Source organism: Dermochelys coriacea, chromosome 2, assembly GCF_009764565.3.
Source record: "Dermochelys coriacea isolate rDerCor1 chromosome 2, rDerCor1.pri.v4, whole genome shotgun sequence".
NCBI lineage: Eukaryota > Metazoa > Chordata > Testudines > Dermochelyidae > Dermochelys > Dermochelys coriacea.
Genome location: NC_050069.1, coordinates 142,574,616 through 142,592,113, shown reverse-complemented (window position 1 = coordinate 142,592,113; position 17,498 = coordinate 142,574,616). Strand labels below are relative to the sequence as shown.

General features: G+C 40.2%; 1 protein-coding gene across 1 annotated transcript in view; it reads left to right on the top strand.

Annotated features, from left to right (window-relative positions):
• ANKRD33B (ankyrin repeat domain 33B) overlaps positions 1–17,498 on the top strand; it is a 102,182-nt gene that overhangs the window by 41,298 nt on the left and 43,386 nt on the right. Inside the window, exon 2 of the mRNA XM_038391137.2 lies at positions 16,051–16,180. Within this exon, the coding sequence (XP_038247065.1) occupies positions 16,051–16,180 (130 nt within the window). The remainder of the gene's footprint in view (positions 1–16,050; positions 16,181–17,498) is intronic.

The window sequence follows — 17,498 nt, the reverse complement described above, 5'->3', positions numbered from 1 at the left end:
CTCATCCTAAATGTTGTTCTAGGCAGATTGCAGGGTTTCTTGAAGGCAAGCTCCTCATGCTTGCAGCTTAAAACTCCAGGTAGTTCTTTCACAGGCCAGACACCTTCCCAGCCTGGGCTCACCTTCTTCTCTTTTCCCCCTCCCCCCCTTGTCTTTGTTTCTTAGATGTTTCCAGCAGTCATCCTGGGCAGGGATTCAGTGAAGAACGACCACTGATTAAGTCACTCCCCAGCCTTACGTAGATTATATATTTATATATGGCTGAGAACCCTTTGTACCAGGTGACGTGATCACATGACCCTGCAGTGTCAAAGCAGCCATGAGTCAGAGGTTGTTTGTGGCATCCCAGGAAAGCTTCTCAGGAAGATGAGAGATTAGCATCTTCAAAGACCTATTGTTCTTCCTAATGGCCTATCCAGACTGATTGCATTTGGTCTAGTGGGCGTCCCCCAGTTGTAAACCCACTTGTAACTGATATATGAAGAATATGGGGCGTAGTGTCACAACTAGTATCCCTTTAACTAATGCTAAATGTGTTGTTTATATTTATGAATTCAGACCTCTCTGCCTAGCCTCCTGGATTTTGATTTCTCTCTCCATAATTCCAAGTGAGAATAATAGGCTGACTCACAAATAAATACTGAGAAGTAGGGATCAGCTAGGAGTTTGGCTGCCGTGTATCCAAAATACCTTTGTTATCTCTGCCAATGCCATCAAGATTTAGCCATAATATTTGACAGTATTAAGGCTGATTAGTCTGTGTAATACAAACTATAATGTTAGGATTAATAGGGTTACATTATTTCTCAGGTTTCAGAGTAGCAACCATGTTAGTCTGTATTCGCAAAAAGAAAAGGAGTACTTGTGGCACCTTAGAGACTAACAAATTTATTAGAGCATAAGCTTTCGTGAGCTACAGCTCACTTCATTGGATGAATTTGGATTTTTTTCCACCAAATGCATCTGATGAAGTGAGCTGTAGCTCACGTAAGCTTATGCTCTAATAAATTTGTTAGTCTCTAAGGTGCCACAAGTACTCCTATTATTTCTAAGGAATCATTGCCACTTAATAGTTTTATCCCAACCCAACAACCTAACTAAACTGAAAAATAGAATTTGACTATGTAAAAAATGCATAGGTTAATTTTTCCCCCTGCTTGCCTGATACATTAGCTTTAAGACTTTGTGCTGATAGAGCGGTACAAAGAGGCTTTATTGGGAGCTGAGTATCTGGCCCTCAGTTTCTGACTTTACCATCAGGCCTCAACTCAGCAGAGGTCAGAGGGAGCACAACCAGCCTGATAGAGAAGAAACATGTAGTAGAACCCAGAGTTACAAACACCAGTTATGAAATGACCAGTCAACCACACACCTCATTTGGAACTGGAAGTACACAGTAGCGGAGACCAAAAAAAAAAAAAAAGCAAATACAGTGCAGTAATATGATAAATGTAAACTACTTTAAAAAAGGGGGAGGAGGAAGCAGCATTTTCCTTCTGCATAATAAAGTTTCAAAGTCAATGTTTTAAGTCAATGTTCAGTTGTAAACTTAGAACAACCATAATGTTGTGTTCAGAGTAACGAACATTTCAGAGTTACGAACAACCTACATTCCTGAGGTGTCTGTAACTCTGAGATTATACTAGGGAAAAGACAGAGGACAGGGCAGGAGATGGACAAAGACATTCCACATTCACAGTAGAAGCAGGATGGTCCCTCATCATAAAAATCCTGAGCATGTTTGTAGGATTTCTTTTTAAAGCCTGACATTAATTTCTTATTTTATCTCATAGAATACAAAGAAACATTAATGCCACAGTAATACTGTGACCCTCAAAATAGCACAATCTAATAATAATAAATAACAAAATACTAAACCCACCACACACATACAGAGGCAGGAAAATAGACTCTTATCCAAACTGTGCTTTTAGGGACCCTTTCAGACAAATTGTGTCCAGACCAGAGAGCTGAACAAACAACCTCCATCTGTCTCAAAGAGCTAAAACTGGATTTTTTTAGAGAGCCTTTACCTCCTTTGTCCCTGAATCAGCTGAGACTGGTTAACTCCTTACAAGTCACTTGGTCTCAGTTAGTTAAAACCTTTCCACTTCTTCTTTAACATAAGCATTTTGTTAAGATAAGCACTTTTAAAAGTGAGATAACTCCTGTTACCATGCCATCATAGGAATTACGAGTTTACATATAATTCCTTCACTATGAAAAAGAGATTAGTTTTGTAAAGCAGAAGTATCTGCTAGCCTACTCTTATCATTCCTTTATGTCATTAGTGATGCTGTTATAACTAATTAAAATCATTTACATGTTAACAACAGTAACATTGACTTTATTAGCAGACAACATGCCCTTCTGTTAGCTTATTTATTTCCAAGTAACAACTGGTTTATTTGTTATATGATGTAAGCTTTTGCAAGCACAGAAAAATGGCCTCTCAGGCTATTTTAGTAGCGATTACTGTAGATTTAGATTATAGTAGATTATGTAGGGATTTTTAGCAGAATTGATACATAGACTAAATTCTACCTTTATTTACACTTGTGAAGATCCACTGACATATGTAGCATTTTATGGGGTAACTGAGGACAGAATGTATCCCATTCATTAAATGGCAGATGAGAGTTATACATTATTTTTTGTAAGGTTTGAGGACCGGCATGCTTTTACATAGCACAAAACTCTTATACACTTCAAGCCGAGTTCTTAGTACTCTTAATGTTTTGCAGTGGAGGTGACATTTTTGTGACCCTCTTATTCAGGAACTGGAGTGGATAGTGTCATCAAGCTTTGGTGTTGGAGACAAGATTTTGCTTTTGGCTTTTATGTTCCCTTGCAGAGTCACAAAGATTTACACTTCCCTGCTTCAGTCCACACTGAAAGACTCTCTTTTGTTCTTGTCTGATCACTTTCACTGGAAAAATCAGCATCTTCCCCCAGGCTCCTGTATTTTTGTCCAAACAACAATTTCCTCTTTCAAACTCCTGATTTTTTTTGTCAGTTTCCCAATATAATATCTACACAAATACATTACTACTATTCTCTCTCTAAAAGGTCAGTCTAAATTCTCTCTTTATGAATGGTATTAAAGTTTATATGCCTGACAGATTTCTGTGGCACACAAACAATCTTTCTCATGGGATTGAAGACTTGGATAATTACTTTATCTCATTCTCTGCTGACCTAATTAGCAAAACCAATTATAAATATGATTTCAGCTACTGGCAAATGTTTCTCCGAATGGTATATGTAGTCTATAAGAGTTTATCCAGTCCACACAAATCAGGTAAGAACAGCTATCAGTGCTCAGTACTAAATTCTGCTCAGTTACTCTGGTGTAAATCTGGATTTTCTCAGATGATTTATAGGCTACCTGCAAACTGGGAGCCAGCTGTGATTCCCAGTTTGTGTCGACATACACACGCTAGCTCTGCTTGAGCGATAGCGCGCTACAAAGAGCAGTATAGCCGCTACCCTTGCTATCCCAGCTACAGTGATATTTTTAGCACGGGTATCTCTGTGCAAGCTAGGACTCACACCTCCCGCTCAAAGTGCAGAGGTAGATTAAGAGTTATTCCAGACTTACACAGTTTCAACTGGGAGCAGAATTTGACCTAGATTGCATAATTTGAGGAGATTTTTTTTAATCTATAAAATAGTGGTGCTTTATTTTGTTTTATGGTATTTTTAAATATAAAATATCCAGATTTTTAATGCTATTCATTACATTAGACATTTTATTTATGAATTACCATTATTTATAACACTTAATACAATAACGATGAGTATTTTTATTTTTCTTAATTGAAAATCTTTGATGATTATATAAGTGCTGTTTGATTTATATACTTTTAAATCTAATAAATGTAGTTACCATAATTCTCTCTAAATATGTTTGTGCATATTTACATTGTTAGAGTTAAATTATTAAATTTAGTTACATTACATATTTGTTTAATCTTACTTTTAACCAATCTTGCAAAAGTGCCATGAAAGCTTACAAAGCTAGGCTTATGGGGCCCAGATCCACCAAGGGAATTAGGCACTTGATGCTCAGTGTCCCAGTGTCTAATTTTTAGGCTTTGGAAAATCACAGGAACCACACTGTAATCCACAAGGCCTGAATTAGGCAGCTTGTACAATGAATGGGTAGAGAGTGATGCCTTAGAATGACAGGTTTCAGAGTAGCAGCCGTGTTAGTCTGTATTCGCAAAAAGAAAAGCAGTACTTATGGCACCTTAGAGACTAACAAATTTATTTGAGCATAAGCTTTCGTGAGTTACAGCTCACTTCATCGGATGAAGTGAGCTGTAGCTCACGAAAGCTTATGCTCAAATAAATTTGTTAGTCTCTAAGGTGCCACAAGTACTCCTTTTTTTTATGCCTTAGAATGCAATCCTCGAAGCCAGCATGCTAGGAAGCTAGCCAAGGGGAGATGATGCCAACAGAGATGCATCTTAAATCCCTCTTCTCTATGGAGACAGACGCCTAAGTCCAAGCTGCAGGGAGGTACCTATCTCTGCTTGTGATTCATGAACCAGGAGATGCTAGGTGTTCGGCTGCCTAAGTCATGTGCAGGGCCCAATCTGGTATACTGGCTCAGCGTCAGAGGCCACCTGATTCTATATAAAACAGCTGGGGAAGGATGAAAACCTACCTCATTACCTTCAGCCCAGTGGTTAACGTACTTACCTAAGATATGGGAGACCCCTGGTTCAAGTTCTCCCTCTGCCTACTGAGGAGAAAGGATTTGAACAGGGATCTGCCACTTCTGAGGTGAGTGAGCTAACCATTGAGGTATGGGGTGTTTGTGGGAGGTGCTCTCAAGCTCTCCTGTTGAAGTTGTTTCACTTTAATAAAATAATCAAGTAGTTAACTATTAGTTTGACCAGAGACAGCATTAGAATGGCTTTCTAGACAGAGCACTCACCAGAGCAGTGATAGATCCCTGTTCAAATCCCTTCTCCTCAGCAAGTGGGAGGGGAGGGGAGATTTGAACTAGGGCTCTCCTACATCATGGGAGTGTATCCTAACTGCTAAGCTACAGGTGATGAGCGAATTCACCTGTGATGGTTTTGTATACTGTTAGGCTGCCTCTGAGCATGCCTACCAGATCAGGCCCCACACGCAATTTAGGCATTCAGCTGCCTATCTTTTCCCTGATTTGTGAATCTGTCTGGGATTTAGACAGGAGATAGGCATCTGAGTACCTAGAGTGGTACAGCAGTGTGCATGCTCTGAGGCAGAAACAGGCACCTCAGGAACTTTTACTGCAAAAACTTAGGCACCAAGTGAATTTTGGGTCTTCAGGTTTAGGCGGCACCCAAGTGGGAGTTTTCTGGATTGCAGTGGAGCCTAAAAATGGGACTTAGGTGCCTAAGTATCTTTATGGAACCCATCCAACATTTGTTTGTCAATTCTTTACCAAGATGCTCATAACAATCTAATGATATTTTATTCTCCTGTCAAACACATTACTTGTTCCAGGCAAGTGGGGCAAAGTTTAGATTAAGTTGTTTTCATTCTTACCTTCCTGGAGGAAAATGTGTTGTCTGAATGTAATTTAATTATGCTAAAATCATTTTATGGTATTTGTGATTTTCTCTGCTGTTCACCTTGGGTTCATTATTGATCCTGTGATATTTCCAGCAATCTCTTTATTTTCCATAATGACCTGATGCACAAATAACATTGCCTATTTATAGAAACTATGAGGAGTCCAGTGGCACCTTAAAGACTAACAGATTTATTTGGGCATAAGCTTTCGTAGGTAAAAAACCCACTTCTTCAGATGCATGGAGTGAATATTATAGATACAGGCATAAATATATATTGGCACATCAAGAGAAGGAAGTTACCTTACAAGTGGAGAACCAATGTTGAAGGCCAATTTAGTCAGGGTGAATGTTGTCCACTCGCAATAATTGATGAGGAGGTGTCAATACCAAGAGAGCAAAAATTGCTTTTGTAATGAGCCAGCCACTCCCGGTCCCTATTCGAGCCCAAATTGATGGTGTTACATTTGTAAATGAATTGTAGCTCAGCAATTTCTCTTTGAAGTCTGTTTTTTAAGTTTTTTTGTTGAAGAATGGTTACTTTTAAATCTGATATTCAGTGTCCAGGAAGATGGAAGTGTTCTCCTACTGGCTTTTGTATGTTACCATTCCTGATGTCTGAATTGTGTCCATTTATCCTTTTACATAGAGACTGTCTGGTTTGGCCAATGTACATGGCAGAGGGGCATTGCTGGCACATGATGGCCATTCTTCAACAAAAAATCTTCAAAAATATTGAAGATATGGAGGCTTTTTGGTTTGTATTCTGTTTTTTGAATTCATGCAGTGCCTGTATATATGACATTATAGTGTTGCTAAGTCTCACAAATTTTGAGTGAGTAATGCAATTTTGGCCCCTACTACAGGCACTCTTGCTAGAGGCAAACCTCTCAACAGTCCTAGGTTTTACAAGACTGTCCAACTTCGATCCCTGAAAACTCCCTGTCCTGGCTGGAACAGAACATTTCCCACAGTCAGGGTCTCCTGGGAGGTGGGGGCAAAAGGGATAGTTTGCCCGTGGCATTTGAGAGGGACGCCAAGCTGAGAGGTGGTGTGACCTGGCACACAGAATTGCAGCACCACTCAGGTGTGGCCCGGTCACCCCTCTCTCAGCATCTATGGAGGAGTGGCCAGGCCAAGTCTGAGTGGTGTTGTAACCTCATGCACTAGGTTGCAATGCCAATCAACTTTTGCCCACCCTTCCCTCTATCTCCATCTACACAGGGATGGATGGACCACACCTGAGGGGCACTGCATCCCACTTTAGCCACTTGAAATGTTAGGAGGTATGTAGAGGACACGACAGAGCTCAGGGGCCCATTGTGATAGTCACTGTAGAAACACATAATAAGAGACAATCTCTGCCATGAACAACTTACAAAATAGCGCATCCATGGTAGGGAGTTTGTGACATGGGAGTTGGAGCACAGACTCACCAAACTCATCTTGTATAGGGGATACCAATGAAATGAGAATAACTTTTAATCCCATCTGAGCTGGGCAAGATTCAGACTAGTTGTGTATTGGTGAAAGGTTCTATACCTTATTAACAATGCCTGGTAGTATCCAGTCCCCTCAAGCAATAAAGTTACACCTTTGAGAATCAGGCTTGCTTTCTGGAAATATAAGTTTATTAAATCAAGTTCTGACCTTTTCATAGCTCACACAGGCAGGGCATCCACTCTCTGGACACATCTGATGAAGTGAGCTGTAGCTCACGAAAGCTTATGCTCAAATAAATTTGTTAGTCTCTAAGGTGCCACAAGTCCTCCTATTCTTTTTGCGGATACAGACTAACACGACTGCTACTCTGAAACCTGTCATTACACGCTGCTTTCCATTAACCAAACACCAATAATTAAAAAAAATCAGTAAAGCAAATACTAGCACAGAATCCATATTCACCTCTAAATGTAATGTTTTGCAATATAAAATCATTCTACTAGTTACACCAAGGTTCTTATGTTAACTTTTATACATATATCTCTCTCTCCAGCCATGAGTCAAGATCAAGGTTGGATCCCACAACTTTTAAAACCACAAGACAGACCATTTCTGCTATAGAAGATGAGAGAAAATGCATATTGGTCTTCTCTGCATGGACCAGCCCAAACAGGAAGACACAACACACCTATTACTAGTGGGTTACACAAGTATTTGTGAGACAGCACAGGAATGCCAGCTGCCAAAATTCTTGTTTTTTATTCCTGGCTCTGGGAATAGATTGTGATCTAAACCGCATAGCTAAACATAACAGAGTACTTGTTTGGGTCTCTACAGCTGTGGTTTTTACACTTTTTTTCTGGCAATCCAGTTGAAGAAAATTGTTGATGCCCATGACCCAATGGAGCTGGGGGTGAGGGGTTTGGGGTGTTGGAGGGGCTCAGGGTTGGAGTGTCGGGGTAAGGACTGTGGGGTGGGGCTGTGAATGAGGGGCTCAGGGTGTGGGAGGAAGCTCTGGGCTGGGGCAGGGGGTTGGGGTGCAGGAGGTGGTCAGGGCTTTGGGCTGGGGGTGCAGGCTCTGGGGGGGCAGGGGATGAGGGGTTTGGGGTGCAGGAGGGGACTTTGGGTTGGGGGGTTCAGGGCTGGGGCAGGGGGTTGGGGCACGGGGTTGGGGTGTGGGCTTACCTCGGGCAGCTCTCAGGCAGCAGCACAGCGGGGATGATAAGGCAGGCTTCCTGCCTGTCCCGGCGCTGCAGACAATGCTGTGCCTTGGAAGCGGCCCGCAGCAGGTCCGGCTTCTGGGTGGAGGTGTGCAAGTCGCTCTGCGTGGCTCTCGCTCGTAGGCATAGGCAGGGCAGGGGCAGCACACGAAGCCTTGTGGCCCCCTGCCTAGGAGCCAGACCTGCTGCTGGCTGCTTCCAGGGCACAGCGCAGTGTCAGAACAGTTAGGAACTAGCCTGCCTTAGCCGGGCAGCACTGCTGATGGGACTTTTAATGGCCCGGTCAGTGGTGCTGACCAGAGCCATTGTGACCTAGTGCCTTACATTCCGTGACCCAGGTCACGACATGCAGTTTGAAAACCACTGCTCTTCAGGGACTGAACCCAGTATCACCAGATATAACAGTATAAGCATCTTCACTAAAGCTAAAGAACCAGGAAATAAACAGTAGGAGACTTAAACCTGTAGCTGCTAGAGGGTGACTGAGTCACACTGTGCTAATATAAGTTACAGCAAGTTATTTCTGAAAGACAGTGTGCTGTGTTTAATTATAAACCAAGTTTCTATACCCAGCTGTACCTGAAGTGATCTTGTGTAAGTTCTATGCTATATTATCTTTGAAAAATAGGTGGGCAGAGGTGCCTAGTCTGTGTGCTCCTGCCTGCTCTGGTCTGCAATGGCAACTCTCTTGTGGGGGGAACAGGGCTGGATGTGGGACAGGGAGAGTAAGACTCTAAAACACCTTCCCCCAACATATGGTCCCAGCACTGGGTGGCCACACTGGGCCTAACGTTACCAGCTTTTCCCATTGCTTTGGGGTATGCTCATTTATTAGGGTTACTTTTCTGGGGCGGGGTGGCCAGGGGTGGTGGTCTGTACTTCTGTCAATGTACTGCTTGTGTCACTTTTGTTCTCAAACAGAGCTCTAATTATCCCTGCTGCAAGTTCCCTCCCAATGGAGCTATCCTGCAGGACCTAGGTTCCCCAGGGCTGGGTTCTTCCAACCCCAGAATCAGATACAAACACACACACACACTAACAGAGCACATCTGAGAGGAGTGGGTTAATCAGCACTCCCAAGCTGACCCCTTATATGTCCCTGGATTCAGCAGGCTGGTTCGAACAGCACCGCCAAGCTGCCACCCTCATATGCCATGGGCACCCTACTGGAATAGAGAGAGAGAGAAGCAACCAGCTTAATCATGAAAGTTATTTATTGCCAGTTAATAACCATAGGGGAGCCAAACAAACAAAACAACTATAATATTAAATCTAACTTAAATTTGATTATAAAGGTCAGGTTTAGAAAACTATAAGTGATCACACAAGTCAGGGTCAGAAGGTTATACCTAGAGAGAGAGAGAGCTGGATTCTCACCACTCTGTGAAGCTTGAATCGATCCAGGGTCCCAGGTGGTGATGGTAGCTGAGGGTCTGGAGTGCTGGAGACAGGCAGAGCCCCCAGCATGATCAGTCAGGAGAAGATGAAGTCCAATGGAACTGATGCAGATTTGGATCCAGGCATCAGAACACTTACTTGAGCACGGGTAGGGGTCTTCATAGAGAAACACCAGTGGTTCAAGGGAAAACACTGGATTTGTTTATGTGTAAGCTGATGGCTCAAGGGAGTATACCAAAGTTGTTTTGTTCAGGCTAGACAATGGGTGCTGATCATTCCTGGCTATGGATGGTGTTCCTTGTAGGGAGCTCACAATGCAATTAGGGAGCTTCACTATTTTGGATACCAATAAAGGATTTATTACTAGAATTGGACTGATAACTACTGAACTGGGTGTGTGCAGGCCGTGGGTTCATTACCATCTGGAGCAGAGATTCCCCATCATGCAGTGCTTCCCTGCTTTTCTGGACCCAGAGTTCCATGCGGTTCTTGCCTTGGAATCTCTGTTCTCCATTCTGTATGCTAATGGAGATGCCTCCTTGTCCCATCTACGATACAAATGAGGCTAGTGGAGTTTCCTTAATCCTGTCACCCTTGTCCCAGGGGTTTAGGTGTGTCTCCCACTGCCTTTTCATTGCTTTTTGTAAGTCTTTCTTCTGATCAATTTGGTTCAAGGAGAGGCTGCGGGGGGGGGGGGGGGGGGGCGGAAGGTCTTTCATGAGTCAGACAGGCTGGGTACTGCGCCTTGGTTCCCCAAGAACACAGAGCTGCTAGGTAACATTAAGCAGCCCTGGACACAATGAATATTTGCACCCTCCCCCTTTGAAATTTGAAATGCCAACCCTGTTGCAACGCCACTCAAATCTGGCCTGTCCGCAACTTACTTTAATCACAATTTTAACAGACTGTGATTGGAACTTCTGAGCCACCCCCTACCCCCACAACTTTCTTACAGCCTTACCCATAATATATTACATTTAAGATATAAGACATCCACAGGAGTGGAATTTGTATCAGTTCACTCAACTGAATTATGCTACTGCCTAGTGCTATAGAGTGTAACAATAAATGCTTTATATTCTAGCATTTAACTATTGTTTATGCACAGAAATCTCTGTTAACATCAGAGAGAGCTACTTACGTGGATCTAGTCTGTCTGTAGTTATTTAAAAATATGCCCGCAAAAAGAAATAGACCACTACTTGTGGCAGCAAAGTACTAATGGGTGTTTGTGTAGTATGTTCATTGTATTGCAGGATTAGTGACAGCTGAAAATAGTGTCTATTTTACAAATGATGTGAAAGTTTTACAACAACAGTTTTTGCTAAACAACATTCACAGCTGTTTTGTCACTGCTGTCCATTTTCTACTATTCCAGGCTTATATAATTCTATGGAAGGATGTCATGTTAGGTTTCACAATCTCATAGTTTTTAATTCATTCTCCTCCTCAAAAAGTAAAAAAAATAAGGGGACAGCAATATCACTAGTCTTACCAGGAATCTCTTTTCAGCAGGAGGAAAATAGTGCTGTGTGATTAAAATAACCTGACTGGTTGCACAGAATAATATGTTGAGGGAAGGGAAATGGTGACAGAATTATAACATATCAGTAAATGTCTACTTCGTATTTTGTTCGTAAAGCTTCATAACGTCATGCATATCAAAAATAAAAGTCAACACTTTTATGTTGCCATTGTGCTTATGTTAAATGGAACATAGTCTGAGTTTTCAGACAGATCTGAAAACTTTTCCTGTTTTTGGGCAGGAAGGACAGTGAGATATAGAAAGTGGTTCTCAAATATGTTATTTTGCGGATCAGTTCTTAAAACAAAGATATTAGTGGACCAGTTCCCCTGCCACCCACCCATTCCAGATCTCACACCAAATAGCTATATGAAAATAATATTAGGATGGTGATAAGAAGATTAGATGAAAATAAACTCACTTTAATGAGATAGTTTTCGCCATTTGATTACATTGCTCAATACTGTGTATGTGTGTTATTTAGTTCCTTTCCTTCGGTGTAGGTCTTTAATAAAAGTGTCCTTCCATTCTCTGCAGCTCTTGTTGGAGTAATCTCTCCCTGTCACTTTGCAGTATAGTTTGGTCCTCCTGTGTGCGTGGGCTACCCCTCCAATTAGATTGTACGTTTTTTGGAGCCAGACCGATGTCTTTCTGCATGTTGGTACAGTGACTACGAGCACAAAGAGACACTGATCTGATTGGGTCCAAGGCATTGCATTAGAACTCAATCGTGACAACAGCTTTGGCTTCAGTCGCATATTTGACTGCCTAAACCCTTGAAAAAGAAAGACATGAAGCAACTGTTCAGGGTTTGGAGAAATTCTTTTTTAGATTAATTGGTCATTAAATTCTCTGGAAACCATAAAAGAGTCATGTGAAATATTAACCTTTTAAATAAACTGGCAAGATTTCTCCAAACCTGTATCTGAACTCCAATAAGTGATGCTTTGGCTTACAAAGAAACCTTGCCTAGAAGCCTTTCAAAATGAGGAAAGTCTCAAAATGCTGTAATGCAGCAATCTTCCCACAAATGAAGGGGGCAGTATTTTCTCTCTTTTTTTTTTCTGTAGAAAGCAGGAAGCAAGCTCAGGAAATGAGCAATGGGCTTTTCTGAAGTACACTAACAAGTTTCTGAACTCATTACAGGATTGATACTCTGAATAGTGATTGAAGCAGTCAGTGGTTTACCCACTGAAAAGCAGAACTATACTGTATTGTTGTCAGGGCATGCTAAAAATACCATTGTATTAAAGATTATTTTCTTCTCAAATAAAACAATTGCCCATCTTTTCCCTGAAGAGCCCTATATTCCTATAACTTTTGTACACTTATTTTGCTGATACCATTAATATTTTACTTTTTCCATATGATCAGACTATGTTTTTCATCTGCAGATTTTTAAAACTGAGGCGATTTAAATCCTGAGGATTCAACAGGAAGTGAAATTATTAAAGAAAGAGAGTAATGTTAAGGGTGTGACCAAAAGGAGTTGCATTGTGTCTCAGGACCAACCATTCAGGCAAAGGGAATGCACAAACCTGCAGGGGGTCAGAATGATTAAATTGCTGTAAGATTTCAGTTTGCTGAGACAGCCTCACCTGGAAAATGAATGTCTTCTGAAAGTGTTACTTGAAGTTGTATGCAAATAGGGATACTTTCACTTAACAAGACCCCCATCCAGTTTCAAAGGAATCTTTTGAAGTATTGCATGTTAACTGGAAGGAAATTGAAATGCTCTTTATCAAGGAGCACTGAGCTTTGTTAAATATTGGGTGTGAGGTGAATTGTGTAAAAAAGAAATCAGAATAATAGTCTTATTCAAAGGTCCAGTTGAGAAATATTGTGGTCTGTATGCTGACCAAAAAGATGTCATTTTGTCTGTATCTTAACAAAACTGTTTGTCACCTGAACTGAAAGGACAACCCAGAATTTAAATGGAACAGGAAATTGAGACAACTTTGTAACATTAATGTATTGACTAATAGCAACCTGATTGTAATGACAAAATAGCTTGGCAGAGGAAGCTCATTGACCAGTAGGGTCTGTGTCAGAAGTACATCAATTGCACAGACTACAGGGCTGGGGTAAGAGTAATTAAGAAAGGTGGTGAGATTGGCTAGGATGGGATTATTAGCAGTAGTGGTACTGTGGTAGAAGTAGGCTGAGTAAACTAAGCCCAGAAGTGATCTACTGTCTGCTGTATTTGCTAATGACTTTGTAGTCAATTTAGGCGCATCCCTGAGCAAGGAGTGGTGTGTAAAGCGCATCACCTCAGGAATAGCCTGGAGTGGCATTGTGACTTAGAGACACACCTGTGAATCACAGCTGCTTGCTTACTTCTCCCTTGGTGCATTCAGTGGATCTTAAACTGGTGTAAATTGGCATAGCTTTATTAATTTCAGTGCAGTTTTGCCAATTTACACCAGCCAGACATCTGGTCCAATATTTTCCTTAACAAAAAAGATTAGAGATGGTTTCTGCCGAAGTCTTTCCTTTACAAGCTTATTAATACCATGGCTACAAGAAATGTGTAACTTTGGTGTTTCATATCTATTCAATAAACATCTTTCCCACATCATGTTGTGCCCTTACTGCTGTTTTAATTTTCCCAAAGAAAGAAAGAAAACCTAAGGGTCAGATTCTGATGTGCTTACTCCTCCCCATTACTCCACTTTAAATGTGACTAAGGGGTTATAGCTACAGTGGTAGCTAGAAGGGGATTCTCTCTTGTGCATATGGTGGACAGGCTGGAATATGTGAAGGACCCTGCTACTATTAACAGCAGTCATCACTTCTCTGATTAAATAGGAACCAATTAGGAGTCAAATGGGGTCATTTGGACCTTTTGAACTGAAAAAATTTCAGAGAGGTTTATGTTTGCCACATCATTAGGTTTAAAGTTCTTTCACCAACAGGTTTCTTACTTCTCCCTGTAAATTGGTGGTCAAGTTGAATTCTGCATGTCTGTGTATTCTGGCTAGGCAGAGGGAGCAGAGTAGAAAGGATTAATTTTGTCACCTTATTCTTTGCCTCTGTCTTCTGAGCAGTTAGTTGATGTGTTTAGATCACAGTCAGCATTTAAGAACAATGTGTAGGTAGTGGAAAACCCATGGACTCTCACTAAACACTGAAGTTATTTTACTTGTTGCTGCCTTATCTTGCACATTTATCAGAGCACTGTGGATGCTTATGTACTGGGTTACACAAGTAATTCTGAAAACATGAGATAATGGTTTTAATTCTAATGGTCAAATGAGATGTTAAGTACTCTGGTTCCATTTAATCAATGGCTGGAGTATTTTGATATTTCAGGGAACCTGTTATTTTGTTGTTTTTTAATTAAACAATGGTTCAGGGCTAAATTGGGTGGTCAGATACATTTCCTGGTTTCTCTTCCTCCTGGAGATTTTATTGAGCTTTTAGCTGTTACTAAGAACATTAAATGGTGATTTTTTTTAAACTGATTTATTTTATTTACAGTATTAAGAATGCGGGATTGCCAGGTGATAGGTGAAATATTTAAAATTAACCACAGATATTATGAACTTAAAATAAAACTACCCATACGACAGATATTTGCTTTTCAGATGACTAAATGCAAAATCACCCAGTGGCCTGGGAACTTCTTGTGTTCATCTTGACATATAATATAATCTGATAGTTTATAATAATTAGTATACAAAATTTTTCTAGACCTGCATATCATTAAGCCACATTTGTAAAATAATTCTTGCCTAGTAGTACAGTATTATGTCTGGCTTATTGCTATGTGATAATATAAGGAAAGTTCTTGTGTCCCACCATAAAATATATGTATAAGGCACAGAAATCAGTATGCCATGGGTACCTTAAATCTGAATTTCCCAAATTTAAGTCAGAACATTAGTGTTTTAAAAGCATGCTAGTTTGTATTTTAATATGAGCCTTTTTTGTGCTTCCAAAAATGAGTTGTATGGTGGCTTATGAATACTCTTATACTTCATAATCCCACATTGATTTACAATATAATGACTCACATCCTGTTAGAGCTACATGTGATTTTTCCTATTATCCACAATCTATTGTGAGAAGTAGAATTTCTGAATTAAAATATTTTGTAAAAACTAATTTCTGAATCTGGAACACCATGGTCACTAGCTGAACTACAACAAATCACTAGTGGCAATGATTGATAAATGGTAGTTAGTGGGGCTCAATTTTATTTTATAATTTTATAATTTTAATTTTCTATAATATTTAAAATTGTTAGAGTTCATTTAATATTTTTCAATATATATTATTTACTGTTGGTTTTTTTTTTAAAGGAAGTAATTTACAAATGTAAACCCAAGCCTTTTATTAAAAGGGTCAATGATTCATTTCAGGCACAGCCCTGCATTTAGAGGAATGTGGATATCTCCACATATCTGCTTTTACCCCCCTTCCCTGTTGGTTTTTGGGGACACAGTCATGGCCTACCCTACCTCCTGCCCCTTTGGGGTGTCATGAACCCAAGGGGCACATGCAGAGAGCAGTTTCTTTAGTGTATGAAGCACAGGGACCACTATGGAGCCCATTGCTGTGCTTTTCATCTTCACTTCAATCCCTGTGCAACCATGAAGCAACCGGGAACAATCTGGCCCTAAGAAAATTAGCCCGAACGAAAGCCCCAGATCCACACACTCAGTTTTGTGGGACTTCAGATCCAGGTCCAGTGTAACCCCTCTCCCAAACTACCCTAACTTTGTGGACATTCAGATTCAAATTTTGCAATTTAGGCTCAGCACTAGTTAACACTCAAATGTCATGTTGTTTCTCTCATGTTTAAAAAAAAAAAAGCCAAATGATATGCTCCCTCAATGTACTATTGATCAGTCTGCTTACCCTTAACTACCTCTTTATTTTTTATTTATAGACTGGCCTTATTGTTGCCTGTTACCAAGGTTTTGTGGATATTGTAATAGCCTTAGCACAGTGCCCTCATGTTGATGTAAACTGGCAGGACAATGAAGGGAACACGGCTCTAATTACAGCTGCGCAGGCAGGTAAGGTTCTCTGTTTCACCTTTATGTATCAGGTTTACAGCAGTGTGTTTGTCATGGCCATCGCTTTTGAGACAAAAACTGTGACCCTTAGCAGTTTTTTTCTCACAATGGCTTGTGGAATTTATAAACCCAGCTAGTCTAATCCCAACCAAAGCTCTCATGAATCTTTTATAAGTTCAGTATATATAGATAGCAAATTTAAACCATATCTTTTTTGTATGGGAGAGTAACCTGGACTTATGAATGCATATCAGCCATTAATTATTAACAGATGGTTTTAATTATTTTAACTTAAAAAAAATGAAATTTTGTTCAAAAATGTGATCCTGTGAGTTTTTGATTTTGTTTTTTTCCTTTTGAATTTTCTGTTTTTCTTCTATGATAAACAACTAGTCATAATGATGTTAATACGGTATATTATGTAGCTGCAATGTATCATAACTATAGCTTTTTTCACATACCTTGTACATATCTTGATGGCCTGTGGTCATTGCTGAATATTGAAAGAAATAAAGAAATATTGGAAAGAAAGTTAAGGAGCTATGTGACAGCTTGGAAGTATTTTAGCTGCTAATATGTTATTTAGTCATTCCCTATTAAGGACAAGGAATCTAATCAGATATTATGGGCCTGATTCAGTATTCACTAATATTGGTTTTATACCAGGATAACTACATTGACTTCAGTGGAGCCACTCCTAATTTACACTGGAGTGAGAGAGAAATCAAAGAATCACTCTGCATGTTTTATCCCACCCAGAGACAAATGTGTGTTTATTCTAGCATGAATATACCCATAATCAGCTAACTGTTGATTATTGTTAAAAAGTAAAATACTGTGCCTTAATTTTAAAGACTGCTGTAGTCATGTATTATAAATGGATACAAAATGCTAAAGTGACTCAGAAAAGAGAGGTGACAAATACGATTAGGATTTATATCGACAGGCCAAATAAAGACTATTTTTGTCTGTGGTATGGAGCCCAAAACAGGTCTGCAGCCCTACCAGGCTCTGCAGCTATGCTCATCTAAGCAAATTGTCTAGCTTGGTCCTCAGAGGCAATCATGTAACAGTTAAGTGGATGCCCAACCTTCTCCCCTCCCCAGGCATGGAATCCATGATGTACTTACTGTATTTATTTGTTTCAAATGTTGTAGCTGTGTTGGTCCCAGGATGTTAAAGAGTCAAGGAAGGTGAGGTAATATCTTTTATTGGACCAACTTCTATTCGTGAAAGAGACAAGCTTTCGAACTTACTCAGATTTCTTCTTCAGGTCTGGAAAAGGTACTCAAAGTGTCATGACTAAATATAAGCTGGA